Here is a 23,527-nt window from a genome sequence, read left to right as displayed (position 1 = left end):
AAATGTAAATGTTTCTATCAGACTTCTAAGCCCTTCCATGTGGCCCTACCTCTCCCGCCTTATTTACCTCTCTACCCCAAATGAGGGTAGTATATCTCTCTGCCTGTAATGTCTGTTTTCCACATACCACACAACAGAGCATTTGTCTTATCTCACTAGCTCTCATTTTCCATATCGTTTCCCCAGCTAGATGGAAAGTTCCTCAAGGTCAGCAACTACATCTTATTCTTGTTTATTCTCCATTGTCCCTACCTAGCATGGTGTAAGATACCTAGTAGAATTGTCTCTTCATCTGAGTATTTGAGGATTCAGAGCTGCTATCTGTTATTTTTACATGAATTGATTTAAACGTTTAGAGACATTACACACTAAGTAAGAGAAACAATTCATCTTAATTCTAATACTTTTGTAGAAACTTTGGCTCAGAGGGTAACGGGTCTTTAGAGCTATCTAAAGTGATATAAGATAGAGACCATTTTATGAGAAGTAACAACAGGATGCTTAGAATTTATGTTTCTTACTGGTTACACTGAATAGATCAAGGATAGAAGACTGCCAGATATCAAATTGTAGCTGGAATGGTTAATTCTGTTTAGTGAAGATGCAAGTATTTCTAAATTATGTATTATTTGGAAAAATCGGTTATAGTGCCATTCCATTCCCATTCTCCCCTGAGTCCCTCCTAAGGGTGACCTAGGATAATTTGTGATTTTCAGCATATCTCCATTTTTGAGCATTATGTTGCCAAAGGAGGAATAGAAATATAGTTTTGTGGGCAAGCGACTTTTTTATCAGTGGCAAATGATTGGTAAAATGCTAAAAATGGAAATTTGAAGGAGGAAGTCCATTCTCTTCTCTATTTTATCATCTGATTCCTTCAAAAGAATCTTGGTCACAAGAAGAAAAAAGAATTTTTCTGTTGTAAGCTTTCTTTCTTTAGCCCCCAAATGCTGAGTTCTTCTAAAATTGAAAGCAAATATTACTATTATCTTACTATTTTTTTTAAGAATTTCCAAAACAGACGTTGATTTCTTAATATTTAGGTTGAAGGTTTAAGGACCCACAACTGATTCATATTCTGAATAATCTTAACTGTCCAAATATTTCTAAAGATTTTATCACTGAGCTATCTATGTGCCTTGAACAAGTGCCTAATGGGCATGCTATTAATATCTCCTACCAGCTGGTGCCAGGCATTCTTCTCATGATGAACCAGAGGGTTATTTTGAGGAAGTGCTTCTGAGGTCATCTAAACTGAGTGAAGGGAAAGTAAGTCTAGATAGCCAAAGAGGACATTTATGCATTCCTTTGCACATTCATTCAACAACTTTTATTGAGTGCCTACTGTATGCACAAAATCGACCAGTGGCAAAGAAGATCCCTGTTTAGGGTCTGATGCATTTCTGAAGTTTGCAAAGTCCATATTTGATTTCTTAATGGATATTTGTAAAGAAGTCAATGGCTTTGTGCTCTAAGTTTAATTTATTTAAGATGAAAGCAATATAACCTTCAAATATTTAATTTGTCACATTTGAAATTAAAGCAATGGAAGCTTAAGGTGGATTATAAAATAACTTAGTCATAATGACAAATGAAATATTTGCATAATAAAGTTTTCATTATACATCAGCACATTTCAAAATGTATTAAAATTTCAAAGGAACTTATTTCTCATCTGCTACACAATATATCCCATTCATACTAAATTTGATTTAAAATTTCATACATTCAACAACCAGAATTAAATATTTTAGGGTAACACTTAATCGGAGGGGATTTCTGATTATAAAAATAATATATGTTTATTTTAGAATATTAGGAAAATTACCAATAATCCTACTGTCCAAAGACAGCCATTCAAAAATGTATATAGATACATATATATTCTTACATATTTAAGGTATTATTGTATGTAACTTAGAAATTTAATTTTTTATCTTATAATTTCACCCTGAACATTTTCTTATATCATTGAATATTCTTCAAAAAGGTAATTTTTAATGGTTATTCACAACTTTAATGTTTAGGCCTTCTGTTTTTGAGTGCCATATTGCTGTTAGTAAATTGTATAGCCACTGAAAATTTTCACTAGTTACCTGTTGCCACCCAATGTATATTATGAAATTAAAATGAGAAAATGGATGCGAAGAAGTTCACCACACAGTGAGTGCCTGGCATAGAGTAGGTGTCCAATAAAAGTTTGTTATGTCAATTAATGTTTCTTAAAGGAAATAGATCACACAGTTGATTTTAGAGGTAAAGCCAATGTTCCAGAAACTTTAATGAGGCACAAGGTGAGTTTTCATTTAAAACAACTTTGTTTTAAAATTTTAATGAGACCTCTTGAAATAATTAGTGGAAACACCCCCTGGACATGGAACTAGTTTTGAGATTCACTTTCTTTGATATTAATCAGTTTCTTAAGACATAGACCATGATGCCAGTTTCCAATAAAGAAGTAGCAAAACTAATTTTTCAAAATTAGTTTGAAAAATAACTTCCGAAAGTGTATCTTAAACACATTATAATTGTTAAATAAGGTTACTCACATTTTGAATTTTCAATAGAGATATGAACAGTAACTAAACATTGTGTTAAGCTTTCCGGGACAAAGTTGTGGAAAGTTAAAAGGGCATATACAATTAAAGTCGCTTAAAATAAAAAAGGCTCTTCTTGACTTGACTGAGCCTGAAAATCTGAAGTAATGTTTTTGTTTCGGTAGCGATTGTTTTGAAAATAGCAAACAAGATTTTCTGGTTGTATGTTTTGGATATGCTCTTTAACCTGTAACACGAAATGGGTGACACCCAGGCACTAACATGGTCTTCGTGTGTGCTTCCCTGTTTGTTTTGGCAGATCTGAATGTGGAGACTTTTCTGAAGGTTTTTAAACCTTTCAAATTGCAAGCTTTACTGCATACTCTTGATCTTTGTTTTAGTTTCTGTCTAGTTTTATAAAGAGCTTTAAGTTGAAACTCTCACAGTAGACTAATCTTTATAATAAAGGAAAAAATAAAGCAGAGGAAGCTTTTATTTTCCTAGCAAACTTTTGTGCATAATGAAATTTTCTTTTCATCTCCTTTCTTCTCACATGTGTGAGTTCTCATTTCCCTCCTTAGAGAAAGTTTTGCTTATTTCATTTGGGTTGGTTTTAGAAACCTTTAAAAAGTTATTGCTAATCTACTCATGATCAACTTGAAAGTTTAAACCTACAGAAAACCTAGAAAAAGACTCATATAACTATAGGTAATCATAATGCACCACTATTTAGTCCTCAGTAACTGCCAAGGAAGCAGGCAGTGCAGGGAGCAACCTTATGCTTTCTGAAGCTGAGATCGTTCTGGCCCATGTGCCCTTTTTTTGAACCATTTTTCCGTGCCATGCTAATTGAGACAGGACTCTGACCTGTTAAAACTGAAAAAGAGGGCTTTCCTGGTGGCGCAGTGGTTGAGAATCTGCCTGCCAGTGCAGGGGACAGGGGTTCGGGCCCTGGTCTGGGAAGATCCCACATGACACGGAGCCGCTAGGCCCGTGAGCCACAACTACTGAGCCTGCGCGTCTGGAGCCTGTGCTCCGCAACAAGAGAGGCCGCGATAGTGAGAGGCCCGCGCACCGCGATGAAGAGTGGCCCCCGCTTGCCACAACTGGAGAAAGCCCTCGCACAGAAACGAAGACCCAACACAGCCAGGAATGAATAAATAAATAAATAAATAAATAAATAAATGTACAAAAAAAAAAAACTGAAAAAGAGCAAAAAGCCAAATGTTATTTCAGACCAAGTAACTAATTAGCAGGTAACTAAGTACCTACACTTATTTATTTGGAGTTTTGGTAATACTAAGAGAACCATCCAATACTGAAGGACTCAAGACAGAGCATCAGTCCTCCACTGTGCTTTGGTATCTCAGCTATAAATGGAGGTCGGCCATGTTCACATTGCCTGGGCTATGCTACTATGAAATTGTATGTGATAATCAGAAGTACTGACTGCCATTGACAAATCCAAGAGGATAACTTTTATTTTGAGTCAAGAGGTGCTGAGAGAGCTAAGAGATAACCCTTGGGGAAATAATTTTACCAGATAAGAGGTGAAATTTTAGTTTAAAATTCAAATATAAAACTATACTCTTGTGGTATTAGTTTCTAGTTGATGTAAAACTCAGTGTTGGTGCAGGTGAAAATCACATGGCAGTTATATAATTACAAAGAAGAATCGTATGCTGTACCTACTTTAGTGTCCCAACAGAGAGCCTGTAAAAGCAGTGCTTTCTTGAGGAGTTCAGTACTAAATAAATAAATAAATAACCAACCAACCAACCAAACTTTAGCAGGAGTCATTTTCCATAACTGTATCCATGGTTACTCATTATAAAAAAACTCATTAAAGACTTGTTTTCATAGTATGTACATTGTCGTTAAGGAGACATAAACTCAGCTAGTTGAGCAATTCTTCTTTTGTCTTGCTTTGAATTTCAGTTAAACTAAACTCCCCTCCTTTCTTCTGACTTCTAATATCCCAGATTTCTAAACAGAATCTACTTATAGCACCAAATCACTCAGTACTACAATATGCCACATTTAAAGGTTTAGGAGGTTGAAATATGGAAGCGGTGAATTGGTATCTGTGACATTTGCCTTCTTCCCTTATAAACTTTATGCTCTTTTTTATTACTAGTTCAGTGCTTAGATGCTGAGCATTAGTTGTACTTTAATATTGAGACTCTGCAACCTTGGAATATGGTTTGTAGCAATTTGAGCAAAATTCTAGCATTTGAGCAAAATTTACTTAAAATCGATCAGGAAGGATTTAGTAAGTGCCCCCTCTGTTCAGCACACACCACAGAGGGTAAGTCTTCATTTAAATTGTATCTGTTGGGGGAGAAAAGATGAACACAACGTGAAAGACTATCAAGAAATATCTAAAACCATATAATTTAGCACTGTATTGTGTGCCAGCCTATGTCAGTCAGAGGAATAGAGATCAGTGAAGGCTGGCCTGGTCAGAAATGGAGGAAGTGGACCTCGGAGGGAGCCTTCCAGAGAAAGCTGGGCTCCAAATCAGTGGAATAACCTATCTTCTCCAGACTGGAGGACCAGCAGAGGTACAGTGGAAGGAATATACAAAACATGTTTATGGGACATTAAGCAGAGTAGACATTAATGGAAAATAGGTTGGTTCTGTTGAGATTTTGGGAGGTCCTGATACTTTTAGGTAATTTAGATGTAGAATACAGCTAACCACGTAGGTAAGATTTGAAGTGAATGGTAAAAGGACATAAACATCAATTCATTAAATAAGAAATACAAATGTCTGACAAATGTAGAGATGTTTAACCTCACAAATTTAATTTAAAATAAGATTCTATTGTTTATATGTAAAGTTAGCAAAACTTTTAAAGATTGCTATTGCCCAGTGTTGGCTGGGGCATAAAGAAACAGGAGGTCTTGTATAAAGTTCATTCACTGAACAGTTTATTACTGAACAGATTATTATTGTACCAGGTATTCTCCAAGGCACTTAGAATACGTTAGAAAACAAATTTTTAAAAAATTTCTGTCATTGGAGAACTTTCACTCTAGTTCATAGGAATTTAAATTTGTACAGCCTTTCAAGAGGAATATCTGAAAATTCATAATGCACATGTGCTTGGACCCAATCATTGCACTTCCTAAGGAAATCACCATATGAGAAGTGCAAAAATGTGTGTATGCAATTATTCAGAACTTTCTATAGACAAGGCACTGTTGTAAATTCTCTAATTGGACTGTCTTGTAATTGTTGAGTCATAAGAGTTCTTTAAACTGCAAACATCTTAAAAATCAATAAAGGAAGAAAGTAGATTAGTGGTTCCCTAGGGCTGAACAGGGAGGATGGGGAGTGATGCTAAGGGGTACAAATTTTTGGGGGGGTGGGAGTAATGAAAATATTCTAAAACTAAAATATAGTAATAGTTGCACAACTCTAAATATACTAAAAACCATTGAATTGTACAGTTTAAATGGGCGAGATTTATGGTATTATAAGTTACATATCAAGAAAATTTTATATCAATAAAACTGTTTTCTGTAAAAAATGATTGTCAGAAAACGGGGACTGTGTCTTTTCCATCTCTGACTCCAACTGATCATTAAGGCAAAATCTTACGCCGGTTGAAAGGATAGGAATTTAGATATGAGCACATCTAAATAAGCTACCCAATTCACTGTGTAACAGAAGAACTCATCTTTTTCATTTGGAATAACAAGTTCTTAGAAATAGATGTATAGGGTGACATTTAGCATTTTTTTTTCAGAGTTTTGTATGAATTCCTTTATCTGATGTTAGGAAATATTTGAAATACAATGGAATTATTTCTGTCCTATAATTTCATTTAGAACAAAAATATTTTACTTCTTGTCATTGTAAAACATCTGTCTTCTCAGTTTGTACAGATTTTGCAATTCAGAGATTAATGGGGTAACTCACATAGAATACGAAAATGTGATAAATATTAAATTTTTAAGTTTCTGGAATTACAGAGAGGGGCTTTGGAGCAACATGTGTTCTCAACATTATTAGCAGTTTTTTAAAGAATTATGCCCCAGTGGTTAGTAGGGATGATTTTATGATTCTTATAGCTGAACCTTTTTTTCTTAATTATGTCTTAAAAGTAGAATTGGGACATTTTACATTTAATGTGATTTTAAATACTAAGGATTACACTCAGTACAATAAGTTGTGATCATCTTGTGATGATCACAGTGTGATCTTTTTGTGGTTTCTTTTAATACAGAATCGTTGCCTTTACTGTTAGACATCTGTCTCCACTTTTCAGACATCTTTTCCATCTCTTTTTTCAATAGAAAATCTATTCAGTTGTGTTTTGTATTGTAAAATGCATTATGCTGTCTGAGGAAAGCACTGATGCTTTTCAAAGTACAAGGTTATTACTGTTTCAACTAATTGCCTTATTTGTTTGTAAATGGTAAATTTTTATAAAAATGAAGAAAAGCTGTGAATTGCTTTCTTGCGGTCTTTTCAAGCAAGTATCATAATGTAACTTTCCACTTTTATAGCAAGGGCTAGAAACTATTACTGTGGTAATCAATATATCACAGTTACATTATTATGCAGATTTTTAATGTTACTTTCAAAATTTGAGTTGTTGGGATATTGGTCTTCCGCTGTTGACACCTGAAGATATTATTCGACTCCATATTTTTCCTGTTAATATTTAAGTATTATTAGGAAATGGTCAGTTTTCAAGCACACAAACACATTTTGAGTGTTTGAGATAGTATTCCTCTTTTGTAAGCATTAATTTTCTTATTTCGTTCTCCTAGTGTCCACTTGGCAAGAAGAGTGCTTCAGTTAGAAAAACGAAACTCGATGGTTTTAAAAGACCTGGAACATCAAAAGAACCAAGTAACACAGCTTTCACAAGAGGTAAATAACCTAAACAAAAGAAACACATATAAAGAACCACAGTGTTCATTTTAATTCCTTGTTACTCCTTTATGTATTTTCTGAGCAGTTTTAAAATAAGCTGTTCGCTAGTACAAGATGATTTTACAATCTATGAAACTAACTTAATGGTAAAGCCTTATAAAACAACTTAAAGTGTATGGCAAAACCTAAGATCAAAAGAGAGATTAAATGCCCAGACTAAATATAAATGCAGACTAGACAGACAAAGCTTTGATTTCTGCAAATATCAACTGGCAAAACAAGTTTGGCAAATTTTGGTAGCATTTTAAGTTTTTAACTAAAACCTCATTTTTAAAATATTTATTTCTTTATTTATGGCTGTGTTGGGTCTTCGTTTCTGTGTGAGGGCTCTCTCTAGTTGCGGCAAGCGGGGGCCACTCGTCATCGTGATGCGCGGGCCTCTCACTATGGCGGCCTCTCTTGTTGCGGAGCACAGGCTCCAGACGCGCAGGCTCAGTAGTTGTGGCTTACGGGCCCAGCTGCTCCGCGGCATGTGGGATCTTCCCAGACCAGGGCTCGAACCCGTGTCCCCTGCATTGGCAGGCAGACTCTCAACCACTGCGCCATAGAGGGAAGCCCCTCTATTTTAATATTTTGAATCTTATAATAAAGGGACTTTAAAGGCATATATTAAAAATTATTAATACATACCATGTATTCTGCATTTGTTTTCCTACAGACCTATTCACATTTGTCTATTTGGTGCCTTCTATTTAATGTGCTTTTAATACTGTAACATTAGAAGGATCGTTATGCTCAAATTTCAAAAGACAAGAAATATTTCATGTGACTCCAGTACCTGACTCAGAGTTAATGCTCAAGATGGAAGCAGTGTTGTGCTGGCCACTGTTAACAACAGGCTGTCCAGGCAGGGGTGTGAGGGATGGTTCTAATTTGTAGCATTTGCTTATATCTGTGGCATAAATATTCCCACCATGACTAACTTCAGGCCTCCAACATAACATTACTAAACACGGAGTAGAGAAAAGATACTCAGTAGCAAACATGATGTTTCCACCACATAGATATTGTACAATAGACATGTAAACAGGAGAGCATAGATAATAGTAAAATTAAAATTGTTGAGTTTTTGAGTATTTGGGGTTTCTTAATAAAATTTTTTTTATTATAAATCTGAATAATTTTTAATAATAGTGATGTTTAACAACCAGCTCACAAAAATCCAAAAACTTTACCAGCCATCTCTCACAAACTGCTACAAGCCAGCTCCATCACGTCACTGGGTGGAACCATGGAAGGATATATAAATAAGTGAATTACTAAAGAAACAAGTGAACCTCTGTTTGTTAATATATTCTAGATCCCTCGTGTTTGTTTTAATTTCAGAATAAACTATCAAAAATAGTTCTTTTAAAAATATTAACATTCCTATAAACTTATACATATGTCTTTATATTGCTTTTTTTTAAAAAACCATCTTCCTGAGCACTTCAGTTAATGAAACAAGAATTTCTAAGTGGGACACACTCCTATACAAATTGTAGGGGAGAAGCATAAGAAATTAAATTAAGTGTTCTGGTAATGAAGTATAATTAACTTTGTGTGAGGCAATTTTTTATTTTATTTTTTTTTTTTTTTAATTTATTTATTTATTTATTTATGGCTGTATTGGGTCTTCGTTTCTGTGCGAGGGCTTCCTCTAGTTGCGGCAAGCGGGGGCCACTCTTCATCGCGGTGCGCGGGCCTCTCACTATCGCGGCCTCTCTTGTTGCGGAGCACAGGCTCCAGACGCTCAGGCTCAGTAATTGTGGCTCACGGGCCCAGCTGCTCCGCGGCATGTGGGATCTTCCCAGACCAGGGCTCGAACCCGTGTCCCCTGCATTGGCAGGCAGATTCTTAACCACTGCACCACCAGGGAAGCCCGAGGCAATTTTTTAGAAAGCTGTTGGCTTGTTAGAAAAAGATGTAAATATTGAAATATCTGTTATATGAAATGGTATGATACCTGGAATTTGCTTTAAAATGTTCCGTAAAAAGGTGAGGGGAGCTCAATAGATAAAACAAGAATCTCAAAATGTTGATAATGATTGAAGGTTGGTGACAGGTACATATAGATTCATTATTCAGTTCTGTACTTTTGTGTATGTTTGAAATTTTTTCATAAGACATATGGAGAATCAGTACCCTAAATTAAAAGGTCTGTGCTGACTGTAGCATATAATTTTTCCCTTGAGATTGAAAACAAAAAGCGTTATAATTTGAAATATTCCATGGATTTTACTTTTGTCTGCCTTACAAAAATTGTTTGCTTAAATTGAAAAACAATGACATAAACTAATTAGCTGAAAGATGGTAGTATTAGATTGCTTCTATACCAATAGACTATTCATGATAGATGGTGAAAAAAACAGAGAAGAAAAGTTTTTCAGGATCTGTATTTTTTTGAGCAGGTTATATATTTAAACTAGCTTGGAGTTCTTGAGAATAATACGGAGATGAAACTCAAATGACTAACATTAGCATTAACAATAATTTATATGCTATTCAAAATGTCTGAGATTATACATAAATGAATTGCCAAAATCAAAGTGCTAAAAAATATTCAAAATGAAAACAAATACTCCTTTTATAGCAGCTTTATTGAGTCATAATTGATATAAACTAAATTGCACAAATTTAAGCTGTACAGTATAACTTTCGACACGTATAACCATGAAACCATCACCAAAATGAAGATAATGAACGTGTGCGTCACCGCCAAACAGCCTCTTTGGAATCTCTCTCTTCTAGCCCTCTCTACCCCCATCCTTGTCCCCAAGCAACCACTGATTTGCATTCTGTCACTGTAGATTAGTTTGCATTTCTTAGACTTTTATATAAATGGAATCACTATATGCGTTATATACATACATACACACACACACACACACACACACACACACACACACACACACATGCACACACTACTTTTTTTAAGTCTTCTTTCATTCTGCATAATTATTTCAAGATTCGTCCATAGTTCATTCCTCTTCATTGCTGAGTAACATTCCATTGTATGAATTTACCACAGCTGTTCATCCATTCACCTGTTGATAGATATTTTGGGTTATTTCCAGTTTTTATCTATTATAAATAAAGCTGATATGAACATCCATGTACAGGTCTTTATATGAACATATGCTTCTGTTTCTCTGGGGTAAATACCTGGGAGTGAAATAGCTGGATCATATAGTAGGTATCTAATGTTTTAAGAAACTGCCAAACTGTTTTCCAAATGTTCGTATTATTTACTGTTTCCACCAACAGCCTATGAAAGTTCTAGTTCCTCTACATCCTTACAAAGACTTGATATGGTCAGTCTTTTTAAGTTCAGCCATCCTAATGGGTGTGTAGTGGTATCTCATTGTAGTTTTAATTTGCATTTTCCTAACGATTCATAATTGTTGAACATCTTTTCATGTGCTTCTTTGCCCTTTGTTTTTTCTTATTGGGAGAAGTGTTCAAATTTTTTGCTCGTTATATCAGATTGTTTTCTTATTATTGAGTTTTGAGAATTATTTGTATATTCTAGATACAAGTCTCTTATCGGCTATATGATTTGCAAATATTTTCTTCCCCTCCATGGCCTATCTTCCCATTTCTTAACAGTGTTTTTTGAAGAACAAAAGTTTTTATTTTGTCCATTTTTTCAGTTCATTCTTTTTTGGACTGTGTTTTGGGTGTTGTATCTAAAATATCTTTACCTAACTCAGCGTCACAGTGTTTTTATCTGTGTTTTCCTGTGGATCTTTCATAGTTTTAAGTTTGTGATCCATTTTTAATGTTTGTAAAGTGTATAAGATATAGATTGAACTTCATTTATTTGCATATTAAAACCAAATTGTTCCAATATCATTTCTTGAAAAAAGACCCTTGTTGAAAATCAGTTTAAAAATCTGTGTGAGTCTGTTTCTGGACTCTCTGTCTGTTCCAATTATCTCTTTGTCTGTCTTTATGACAGTACCACACCATCTTGATTACTGTAGCTTTATAATGTCTTGAAATTAGGTGGCACTGGTCCTCCAACTCCGTTCAGGTTCAAAGCTTTTTGGCTATTCTGTGTCCTTTTCATTTCCATATGAATTCTGTAATCATTTTTACAAAAAAAAAAAAGCTCTCTGTGATTTTGATTGGGATTGCATTGAGTCTGTGGACGAAATGAGGAAAATTGACATCTTAATAATATGAATATTATGACCATGAACCCATTATATCTTTCCATTTATTTAGATCTTCTTTAATTTCTCTTAGTGGTGTTATTTTTTAGTTCTTATTTTAAAGTTTTGCATCTTTTGGCTAGTGTTAACAGGGTATGTGTTTTTCCATCCTTTAACTTTTAACTTGTTTATGTCTTATGGTTGTCTTATAGGCAACATATATAATTGTATCTTGCTTTTTTATCCAGTCTGACAAAATACGACTTTTAACTGGGGTTTTGAGAATGTTTACATTTAATGTGTTTATTGATATGGTTATTTTTAAGTCTGTTATCTTGCTATTTGTTTTTTATTTGTCCTAGCTATCCTTCCCCCCTCCCTTTTTATTTCTTGCCTTCTTTTGGATTAACTGAATATTTTTTATCATTCCACTTTACCTCATTGTTGGCTGATTGGCAGTAGCTCTTTGTTATTACAGTGGTTGCTTGAGATTATACTATATATATCTTTAACTTATCACCACCCAGTTTCATGTCATACTTTACTACCTTATGCATAGTATAAAAACCGTACCGTAATACGTACTTTCCTGTGTCCCCACCCAGCCTTTGTGCGCCTATTGTCACATATTCTATTTATACATGTATAAGCCTCACATTAAATTGCTATCATTTTTACTTTATCTTTTAAAGAAGTATAATAATATGAAGAAAATGTATTACATTTAACCAAATAGTTACCATGACCTGTGTTCTTTATTCCTCTGTGTAAATCCAAATTTCTACCTGGCATCACATTGCTTCTGATTTATCTACTTCTTTTAACAATACTTATAGAGCAGGTCTGCTGGTGATGAGTTCTTTTCACTTCTGTATGTTACAAAAAGTTATTTTACCTTTTTGTTGTTTGGTTGTTTGGTTTTTTCTCTTTTTTTTTTTTTTTACATTTCTATCTATTCTTAACAAAAGTAAAGATTAAAACATATTTCTCTTGTTATGCTACTATGGCCAAATAAACTGGAAGGGTTCACTCTTTTCTATTGGAGTAAAATTCACATAACATAAAATTCACCATTTTAAATTGTACAATTCAGTGGTTTTTGTTGTGTTTGTAATGTACAACCATCACCACTGTTTAGTTAGAGAACATCCCATCTCCCAGAAGGAAACCCTGTACACACTAAGCACTCACTCCCCAATCTCCTCTCCCTCCAGCCCCTGGAAACCACTAATGTGCTTTCTGTCTGTATGGATTTGCCTGTTCTACATACTTCATATAAATGGAATCGTACAATATGTGACCTTTTGTGTCTGGCTTCTCTCATTTCGTGTAATGTTTTCAAGGTTCATTCATGTTGCACCATCTGTCAGTACTTTATCCCTTTTTATGACTGAATAATATTCCATTGTACAAATATATCACGTTTTCTTTATCTGTTCATCAGTTAATGGACATTTATTGTTTCCATCATTTGGTTACTGTAAATAGTGCTACTATGAGCATTCATGTGCAATTTTTTTGTTTGTTTGAACATGTGTTTTCAGTTCTTATGGGTGTATACCTAAGTAGTGGAATTGCTGGATCACACAATAATTCTGTTTAACTTTTTGAGGAACCACAAAACTTTTTCACAGCAACTGCACCATTTTACATTCCCATCAGCAATGTCCAGGGTTCCAGTTTCTCACATCCTCGCCAATGCTCATTTTTTGTTTTTTTGTGTTTTTCTAAATTCTAGCCATCCTAGTGGGTGTGAAGTGGTGTCTTGTTGTGATTTCTATTTGCATTAACCTTATAACTAATGATGTTAAGCATTGTTTTGTGTTCTTATTGGCCATTTGTATATCTTCTTTGGAGAAATGTCTGCTGAAGTTCTTTGCCCATTTTTAAATTGAGTTTTTTGTCTTTTTGTTGTTGAGTTGTAAGAGTTCATTATATATTCTGGATATTAAATCCTTTTAGCTATATGATTTTCAGATATTTTCTCTCGTTCTGTGAGCTGTCTTTTGCTTTCTTGTTACTTCATTCAATCACAAAAGTTTTTAATTTTGATGAAGTTGAAGTTATTTGTCTTTTCTTAAGTTTCTTGGCCTTCACCTTTGGGAGTTTTTGTTTGTTTTGCAACTTGAATTTTTATTTTTGCTTTTTTCATTTTACTTTTTAATTATTTTTTAATAAAAATTGTGTATGTTTAAGGTGTACAACATGATGATATATATAAACATAGTAAATTGATTACTACAGTCAAGCTAATTAACATACCTATCTCCTCACACACTTACCTTGTGTGTGTGTTTGTGTGTGTGTGTGTGTGGTGTGAGCATCTCACTATAATGTACTATACCTAATACTGTATAGTACTATGTATAATGTATAATGTACTCTACATATAATACTATACGTGAGGTAGTAAAATATGACATGAAACTGGATGGTGATAAGTTAAAGATATATGTAGTATAATCTCAAGCACCTGAAGTCTACTCTTGTAGCAGATTTCCAGATATATCACATTTTGTTTATCCATTCATCCCTTGATGGCCATTTGGGTCATTTCCATCTTTTGGCTGTGAATAGTGCTGCTATGAACATTCGAGGACAACCATCGTATACTTAACTACCTATTTTAATTTTTTTTTGAGTATACACCTAAGAATTGCTGGGTTCATCTTTGTTTTATTTGTTTGTTTGTTTTCATCTTTGTTCTTGAAAGATATTTTTCCCAGGTAAAGAATTCAAGGTTGACTTTTTTTCCCTCTCTCTCTCTTTTTCAGTACTTGAAAGACATTGCTCCACTCTCTTCTAGTTTATATTGTTTTTACCAAGAAATATGCCATCATCTGTACCTTTGTTCCTCTCTAGGTAATGTGTCTTATTTTTCTAGCTGCTTTAAGATTTTCTTTTTTTCACTAGCTTTAAGCAATTTGATTAAGATGTGGCTCGCTGTGGTTTTCTTCATGTTTCTTGTGCTTGAGATTTGTCAAACTTCTTTTCTCCTTAAGATCATCAAATTTGGAAATGTTTCAGCCATTCTTTCTTCAAATGTTTTTTCTGTCCTACCCTCTCTCGTCCCTTTGGAGACTCCATTACACATATATTTGGCTGCTTGAAGTGGTACTACAATAGAACAAGTGATGTTCTGTTCAATTTTTGCAGCCTTTTTTTTTTTTTTTTTTTTTTTTTTTGCCTTTCCTTTTGAATAGTTTCTCTTACTAAGTCTTCAATTCCACTAAGGTTTTCTTCTCCAATATGTAATCTGCTGTTAATCCAGTCCACTGTGTTTTTCATCTCAGATATTATAGTTTTCATTTCTAGAAGTTCAATTTGGATCTCTTTTGTATCTTCCAGGTTTCTATTTACCCTTTTCAAACTTTATTTTCTTGAGCATATGAAATACAGTTTCAATAACTGTTTTATTATCCTTATCTAGTAATTCTGTTATTGTGTCATTTCTTGATTGGTTTCAATTATATTGATTTATCTCATTATGTAGCATATTGTCCTGCTTCTTTGCATGCCTATAAGTTTTTGTAAGCTTTTTTCTCAGACATGATTAAGTTTCTAGGAAAATGTTTGGTCCTTTCAAGTCTTGCTTTTATAAACAAAGAAGTGTTCATCTTAAGGCTAGTTTTTTTCCCCACTGCTGAGACCAAAGTCTTTTAGTTACTATACCCCATGTCCTGTGAATTAGTAGGTTTCTTACTTTGGCTGGTGGGAACAGTACAATTCCTGGCCTGTGTGATCTTCAGAGATTGTTCCTCCTAATCTTTTCAGTGGTTCTGTCTCAGTCTCTAGTAGCTTCTTTACACACATGCACTGTTCAGTGCCCATGTGAATACTCAAATTTTAGTGTTCTTTCTCTGTGCAGCTCTTTTATTCAGCACTCTGCCATGTGAGCTGTAGCCACCTTAAGTTCTTCTTCTAGCAGCAGCTCCTTAATTCAAGGAGTTTGGCAGGCTCTGCCTTGATTCTCCCTCCCTGCACCATGGCCTGGAAACTCTCTCCATGCAGTAAACTGGGGCAATTGTGGGGCTGGGCTCACTTTGTTTCCCGTGTCTCAGGGGTCACTGTCCTTCAATGCTTGATGTCCAGTGTCTTCAGACCATTGCTTCATTAGTTGGTCCAGTGTAAAAGAGAAGAAAGTTAATTGGCTTCCTTTTTTGTGCATATGTATATGCCCACCTAATTCTCAAGAAACCACCAAGTTAGTTAAGAGTGTTGATGTGGAGTTTATTAAACGGTAGAAAATCTAGCCTAAATCATAAAGTATGCCACATTACCACCAACAAGAATTGGTCTTCCTTCACCTCCTTACTCCAGATTCTTTCTCTTTCTCTTTCTAGTCATTCAGTAAATATTTATCAAACTCCCACTATATTCAACCACTGATAAACAAAGGAGGCATGGTCTTGCCCTCTTAGGGTATACACCCTTTTTCACAAAGGCCTTGTCTCCTCTAGTGTAAGCACTTACAGATTTATCTGTTATAGCTAACTTAATTTTAGAAAACTTATTTAGAAAAGGACATGCACAATCTCAAGTGACCAAATGGATTGAGTTGCCTGGAATTTTGTACCTAGGAGGCACTTAATGCAATCCAGGTAATTTGTTACAAAACTTTAGATTGCTAGATTTTTTTTAATAGATCTTTATTGGAGTATAATTGCTTCACAATACTGTGTTAGTTTCTGTTGCACAACAAAGCGAATCAGCCATATGCATACACATACCCCCACATCCCCTCCCTCTTGAGCCTCCCTCCCACCCTCCCTATCCCACGTCTCTAGGTCATCGCAGAGCACCGAGCCGATCTCCCTGTGCTATGCTGCTGCTTCCCACCAGCCAGCTATTTTACATTTCGTAGTGTATATACGTCCATGCCACTCTCTCACTTCGTCCCAGCTTACCCTTACCCCTCCCCATGTCCTCAAGTCCATTCTCTACATCTGTGTCTTTATTCCTGCCCTGCAACTAGGTTCAGCAGTACCATTTTTTTTTTAGATTCCATATATATGCGTTAGCATACAGTATTTTGTTTTTCTCTGTCTGACTTACTTCACTCTGTATGACAGACTCTAGGTCCATCCACCTCACTACAAATAACTCAATTTCATTTCTTTTTATGGCTGAGTAATATTCCATTGTATATATGTGCCACATCTTCTTTATCCACTCATCTGTCGATGGACATTTAGGTTGGTTCCATGTCCTGGCTATTGTAAACAGTGCTCAATGAACATTGTGGTACATGTCTCTTTTTGAATTATGGTTTTCTCAGGGTATATATACCCTGTAGTGGGATTGCTGGGTCATATGGTAGTTTTATTTTTAGTTTTTTAAGGAACCTCAATACTGTTTTCCATAGTGGTTGTATCAATTTACATTCCCACCAACAGTTCAGGAGGGTTCCCTTTCACCACACCCTTTCAAGCATTTATTGTTTCTAGATTTTTTTTTTTACACAAGAAGTTTATTTAAACAAACAGACGCTTGACTTGAAGGGGAAACTATCGAGGATTCATTTCTTTTAGAGTAATTTATCCCTACTTAAAGACAGATTGCCCTACATGTAACAGCTACGTACAAAAAAGTTATAAAATTGTCCTTAGTTTTACAATGATAAATGAAGAACATTAAAATTCTCCAATCAAACAAGGTATGCAAGAATTTTTATGTTGTTATTTTTTTGTTAAACAATGAGAGCAAAATAACTTACTGGAATATAAAGATAAGAGCGGATGAGCATGCCACTAATGGAGAAAAGGGGATATCTTCACAGAACCAGTGTTTTTCCCCATTCCATCTCCATTTGATGTCGATCAAAACATACCGTTGGCCATTTAGTTAAAAAAAAAATGCAATATGCTTGTGCACATATACCAGCTACTTTATGTATAAAAATAAAGGAGTGGGGGAGGAGAAAATGAAAGAATAGAGAAACTATACTGTAGTAGTCAGGATGTGGTGGAACCAAATTGTGGTTTTCTAATTGAGAATGTCTTCTTGATCTGGAGGAACAGAACTCTGGAGTAAAGTAGCAGGTTCCCTTTTTAGTAGACACCTCCTGTCTGCTGCTGGAACACATCAATTGTATCTTCAGCCTCCATTTCCAGCTGTGCAGGTGTGTCTGTTTCATTGATTGGCTGCCCGTCAAATCGGAATCTGATCTGCCTCTTTGACAAACCCTGTCGTTCACAATAGGCTTTCATTCGTTTACTAAGTGGTGTATGCCTCTTAATCTTCAACTGCACCACGGAACCATCCTGCCCCACCACCTTCAAATTAATACGATCGTTGTTCTCAGTCTTGACTCCTTCCTCGGGCTTTTCATCGGCCATGGCGAGCGCCGGAGCCTCTTCAGCTGCCGCTTCACAAAAGAGGTACCAGGTCCGCACCGAAGGAGCACACAAACAGCACCAAGAGGGCTGTTTCTAGATTTTTTGATGATGGCCGTTCTGACCAACGTGAGGTGATACCTCGTTGTAGTTTTGAGTTGCAATTCTCTAATAATTAGTGACGTTGAGCATCTTTTCGTGTGCCTTTTGGCCAACTGTATCTTCTGCCCGTTTTTTAACTGGATTGTGTGTTTTTTTGATATTGAGCTCCATGAGCTGTTTGTATATTTTGGAGATCAATCCTTTGTCTGTTGTTTCATTTGCAAATATTTTCTCCCATTCTGAGGGTTGTCTTTTTGTCTTGTTTCCTTTAGATTGCTAGACTTAAGAGAGACTTCAAGATGCATGGGTAGAATAAAGCAGATCTGTATGTACTAACTTTAAAGGACATTCATACTATCTTGATAAATTTTTTTAAAAGTAAGATTGCAGAATAATATTGTGTTCCTCCATTTGGGTTTTAATGTGTGTGTATGTGTGAGTGTGTGTGTAGGGGGTGGGGTTGTGTTTCTGTTAAAAGGTAGAGAAAAAGTTTAGAAAACATACAACTGTCATGCCAAGGGCACACAAATACCACTATTCACGCATTATGAATATAAAATCAGCTTTATTTGATAAACTTACAGTCAAAGAATTAACAGAGCATACACCATCACCCAAGTTATCTTCCCACAGATAAGTGTGCTTAGGCGTAGCAGAGAAGGTCTGTATGCACCACATAAAGGGATCTGATAGAGATCCCCAAACACTGTGCACATTTAAAGTGAAAGAGGGTAGGGAGCATCTAGGTGACTGTGTAACAGTGGAAGAGGGAACCTCTAGAGCTTATCGCTCCTATCAGCCTATTCTAGTAGAATAGGAAGTGAGCCTCCAGGACCATCCATGTTTGTCTCTCTAACATCAAGCAGTGGTTACCACTGGGATTGGGAGTAGAAGTGAGGAACTAATTTTTACCTTATGTATTTTTTAATTGTTTGGATTCATTCCAACTCACATAAGATTTCTCAAAGGCATAGATTTGGCAACCAACGCATTATCTAACTCATAATAGGTATAAAATAAATGTTGATTCATTAGCTCGATCACTGACCTAACCCATCCACCAAACATAGGTAGATTTATAAAGATTATGAGAATAAGTGGTAAAATTTTTTTTAATGTATCTGTAAACAAGGATTACATTCCAACAATATTGTTTGTACCCAAAATCTAACTGCCAAGTAAGTATATACATACATACACTTGGAGACCCATACGTACATACCTAAATGTGCTCATGATATATGCACGGAGATACTTGGAGTGATGCACTCCAGAAGAAATCATTGATGTTGGCTATTATTGTAGAGGAGGCACTGAGGCTCTAGGATGGATGGAAGAGATCCTTTCAGTTAATATTCCTCCTCTGTAGTTTGAATTAGTTACTACGTGCATGTGGTGTTCCCTCTCTCTCTCTCCCTTTCTTCCTCACCTTCTCCATTTCATTATCAAGAGCAAGTATATTAAAGGAATATGGAAGTGTTACAGGATACCAGTAAAGGGATTTGCTATAGGAAAAATTCAGAAGTATCTAAAAACATAACATGTGATTTGAAAGCTCCAAGACTGAGAAAAGGAAGTAGGAAGGGTATCTAATGTATGCTCAGACAAGGAAAAGTTATGTGGCAGAAGGAGTTCGTGCTTTATGGAGTCTTTGTAATACTTGCCTGTGTGTTCTAGTATCTACTAGCGGCCTTGGGAAACGTGATTTCCACAAACATAGTAAATATAAGTATCTAGATGAGTAAAACATTTGCCTCTGTCCTTTGAGTTACCTGACCCTAGTAAGTGCAGGGAGTGTTCTGCCAGCATCCTCAGTGAGCCCAGTCTCTTGGAAGGAGTCTATAGTACACACGACTCCTACAGCCCTGCCTCAGCGTTCTAAAGGAGGAGATTCACATGCCAACCCCAGCCCTAAAATTTCAAGGTCAGCCTTTCCCACCATATTTCTAGCATTCCATTGGTACGAAAAAAAACTCCACTATTTTATGTACTAAAGAGTAAAAGCGGATGATGCTGCCAGTTAAACTGTGAAACAATGCTTTGTTATCACTTTAATTTTTCTTTTAATTTTAGGCAAACATTCCTTTAGTCTTTAGGTAGTGATTTTTATCATACATTACACAACTTTTTCTCTATGCTTTTCTTCTAACACAAACTTTGTTTCAATGCCAAATCACATTGTAATCTTTATGAAGACACTTTAAATGATGGTTAAACTCAACCTATGAAGGATTATCCATACTGAGAACTCAATTGAAATCACAGTATAAACAGCTAAGACCAAATTTCTTCATGTGCAAGCATGTGCAAGCATGACCTTTCCTATGAAAACCTTTCCATTTTCATTTCATAGGAAAGGTGAAAAATAGTGTGATTTATTGGGTCCCATTGCCTCCCAAGGTGTTTTCCTGAAAACTTGTTGATACATAAAATTCCTTTAATAAAGAACAGTGCTGGGCTTCCCTGGTGGCGCAGTGGTTGAGAATCTGCCTGCCAATGCAGGGGACACGGGTTCGAGCCCTGGTCTGGGAAGATCCCACATGCCACGGAGCAACTGGGCCCGTGAGCCACAATTACTGAGCCTGCGCGTCTGGAGCCTGTGCTCCGCAACAAGAGAGGCCGCGATGGTGAGAGGTCCGCGCACCGCGATGAAGAGTGGTCCCCACTTGCCGCAACTGGAGAAAGCCCTCGCACAGAAACGAAGACTCAACACAGTCATGAATGAATAAATAAATAAATAAAAGAACATGAATTTCTAAAAAAAAAAGAACAGTGCTTTTATTTCACCATTAGAAATACAAGGCTTAAAAAGTAAACCCTTGGATGAGGTACTGTGTTGCCTCCAATTTTTTAAATTTAGCAAATGCAGTTTAATTCATCAGTCCATCAAAAGTCTTCCTTCCAACCAGAACTGTCCTCCCTACTGTAGATCATGATTTCCTATTTTAAAATGTCCATTGCCTCCCAATGTCCAGGTTCTTTAGTATGGCGTAGAAGGCCAATTTGACACTAACCTACTTGTTACCCTCATTTTCTGTTACCCTCCCTTCCCCAGGCCCTTGCTTTCAGCCTCCTCCTCCACCAAGTAATGTGTCTTTTGCTCCTGCCCCACCACTTTGTTATCTTCCTACTTCTCAGTCTCCTTCGTTTCCTTTTGTTCCTCTGTTCCGTAACTGTCAGCGTGCCCCCCGAGTTCTGTCCTGGCACTGTTTTCTTCTTACTAAGATGTGCGTCTTACCTCATCTTGTTCCGTGGCTTCAGCTACCACCCGCAATAAATCTTTTTGTTTTAACCTTTTTTTACTAAGTCAGTTGTGTATGGGCTAAGTATATATAATCATAATCCAAAGAGTACAGAAGGAGTATTCAGCAAATACCAAGTCCTCGCCGCTCCATTCACATCATCTCTGAACGTCTCCCTACTCAACCTCCTGCTTTAGTGGTACTGCCTGGGTACAACCTCTTATCATATCTCATCTGAATTATTTTAGTAACCATCTGTTCCGCCTTACTCTATTCTTTAAGCCCTCCACCTTGTTGCCAGAGTGCTGTTTCTAAATATAAATCTGATTTTGTTTCTCCCACAGTCAGAGTTGTTTGTTTCCTAAGAATAATGATATATAAGACCGTCCATTATCCAGCCCCTGCCTACCTACCCAGTTTCATTTTACATCACACACACACACACACACACACACACACACACACACACACACTCCACCATGCTCCCCCCATACGTAACTACTTGTCCTTTACTTGTAATTCTCCAAGCACTCTATGCAATTTTGTGTCTCCGTGCTTTTGCACATTCTGGTGTCTGCCCAGCACACCCTTGTCTAAATCACAGATACTTGTCTTTCAAGATCAATTTCAAGTAATCACCTACTCTTTTAAGCCTTTTCTGAACCCCAGGTAAAAATGACTTATGTATCCCCATGATACTAAATATACCTATATATACACACACACACATAATTGTTGACATGGCTGTCTATAAGCTTTATAAGGGGAGGGACTCTGTTTTTATTGGTCTGGGTATTTCTCCCATTTAGTACAGTTCTTGTTTCTAGTAGGTAGTAAATAGACATTTGCTGAAGGATTAGTTTTGGGCTTTTATGGGACAAAGCATATTAAAGTATTGAGGTATACTAGAATGAACTTGAAGCAGAGTGGAGATCCCACCCAAGAAGGCCAAAGAATGACAGTGAAATCAGAGCTGCTAATCAGAGAAAAAAAGAAAACCTTACAGTATCACAGACTCTACCACATGCTTTCTGTTATATATGGAACCAGAAGTCAGTATATATCATCTCTACCCACCACCACCATGAAAAAAAATACTCCAATTGCATGGGATCCGTAGAATCGTCAACCTTTATTGAAAACACTGGGGAGTTTTTTCTTTTGCTTTATTTTGTTTTAGGGTGAAAGGGGGATAAAACCAAGAGCTAAGATGAGTAATGAAAAGATATAACAAAGGTTAAGAACGTCTTACATGTCTGTAGCACTTAAATGTTGCTATATTCACTTACCATTGGATTATGAAAGCCATGGGCTTTCAAGTAAGGAAGACTGGCTTACATGACTCTAGGCAAGTTATTTATCCTCTGTAAGCCTCAATTTTTCAGCCTGTAAGGTGGAAATAATAATACTGTATATATGTTTGCCCCAAGAATTAGAGATAACCCAATCTAAGATAAGCATTTAGCACACTGACATGTTAATCACTCAGTAAATGCTGACAGTTTTGTTGTTTGTTTGTTTGGTTTTTGTCCTACATGTCATTATTTTTCACCTGGCCATGGTATTGATGAAATAAGTATTTTATTAATAAAGGTGGCATTTTTTAAAAGAAATAGTAGTTCCAGAATTGGAGTAAGTTATGCTTATTTTGCCTATATGGAAATATTCAGAGTGAACTATCTGAATGAATTTTAACACAATATAGTAAGATTTTTTAATGATAATTTAATTAATTTCTATGAAGAGGTACATGGTATTAAAACTGCAATTCTAAAGAGTAATCAGTTGCTCTTCTCAAATGAAAAAGTGTATTTAATTGCATACAAACTTAGCATTTTAGGAGAAGTGTGCAAAACTGCATATTTTAAAACTAATAAAAACTTCAAATTGACCAGAATTGTTCAGTTTAAACTAGAGAACATGAATTACTGATAAAATTCAACTAATTTGTTGAATCATTATATAGAAAAGCAAGAGTTAAGCAATAATAATATGTAATAAGATAATTAAGATAAACATTATTTAACAGCACTGATAACATAGTCTTTATTACAAATATTTAAGTAAATACTTTATTAAAATCAAATTATGTGAATAGATAGTAATAATAAAGGCTAGCAATTTTGAGTGCTTACTTAATACTAGTGGTACTATGGTGAGAAACCATAGAAATGTTCCTTGGGCTAACTGAAATCTTCAGAGTGCAAGACCCATGAGTTTACCA

The 23,527-nt window shown here is 35.7% G+C and overlaps 1 protein-coding gene and 1 pseudogene across 7 annotated transcripts in view; one reads left to right on the top strand and one right to left on the bottom strand.

The window, feature by feature from the left end:
• The window catches only part of PIBF1 (progesterone immunomodulatory binding factor 1), a 203,216-nt gene that overhangs the window by 128,415 nt on the left and 51,274 nt on the right, over positions 1-23,527 (top strand). For 5 of the 6 annotated variants that reach the window (XM_082434821.1, XM_082434820.1, XM_082434819.1 and 2 more), the window contains one exon: positions 7,323-7,425. In XM_082434821.1, the coding sequence (XP_082290947.1) occupies positions 7,323-7,425 (103 nt within the window). Of the gene's footprint in view, positions 1-7,322; positions 7,426-14,398; positions 14,750-23,527 lie in introns of those variants that run through there. The other variant, XM_082434823.1, reaches the window with a different exon arrangement.
• LOC309647476 (small ubiquitin-related modifier 2 pseudogene) lies at positions 17,073-18,174 on the bottom strand (annotated as a pseudogene). The gene has a single exon. The product of its transcript is annotated as a small ubiquitin-related modifier 2 pseudogene (transcript).

This window comes from Balaenoptera physalus, assembly GCF_965194825.1.
Source record: "Balaenoptera physalus genome assembly, chromosome: 18".
NCBI lineage: Eukaryota > Metazoa > Chordata > Mammalia > Artiodactyla > Balaenopteridae > Balaenoptera > Balaenoptera physalus.
This window is presented reverse-complemented; position numbering and strand designations above follow the sequence as displayed.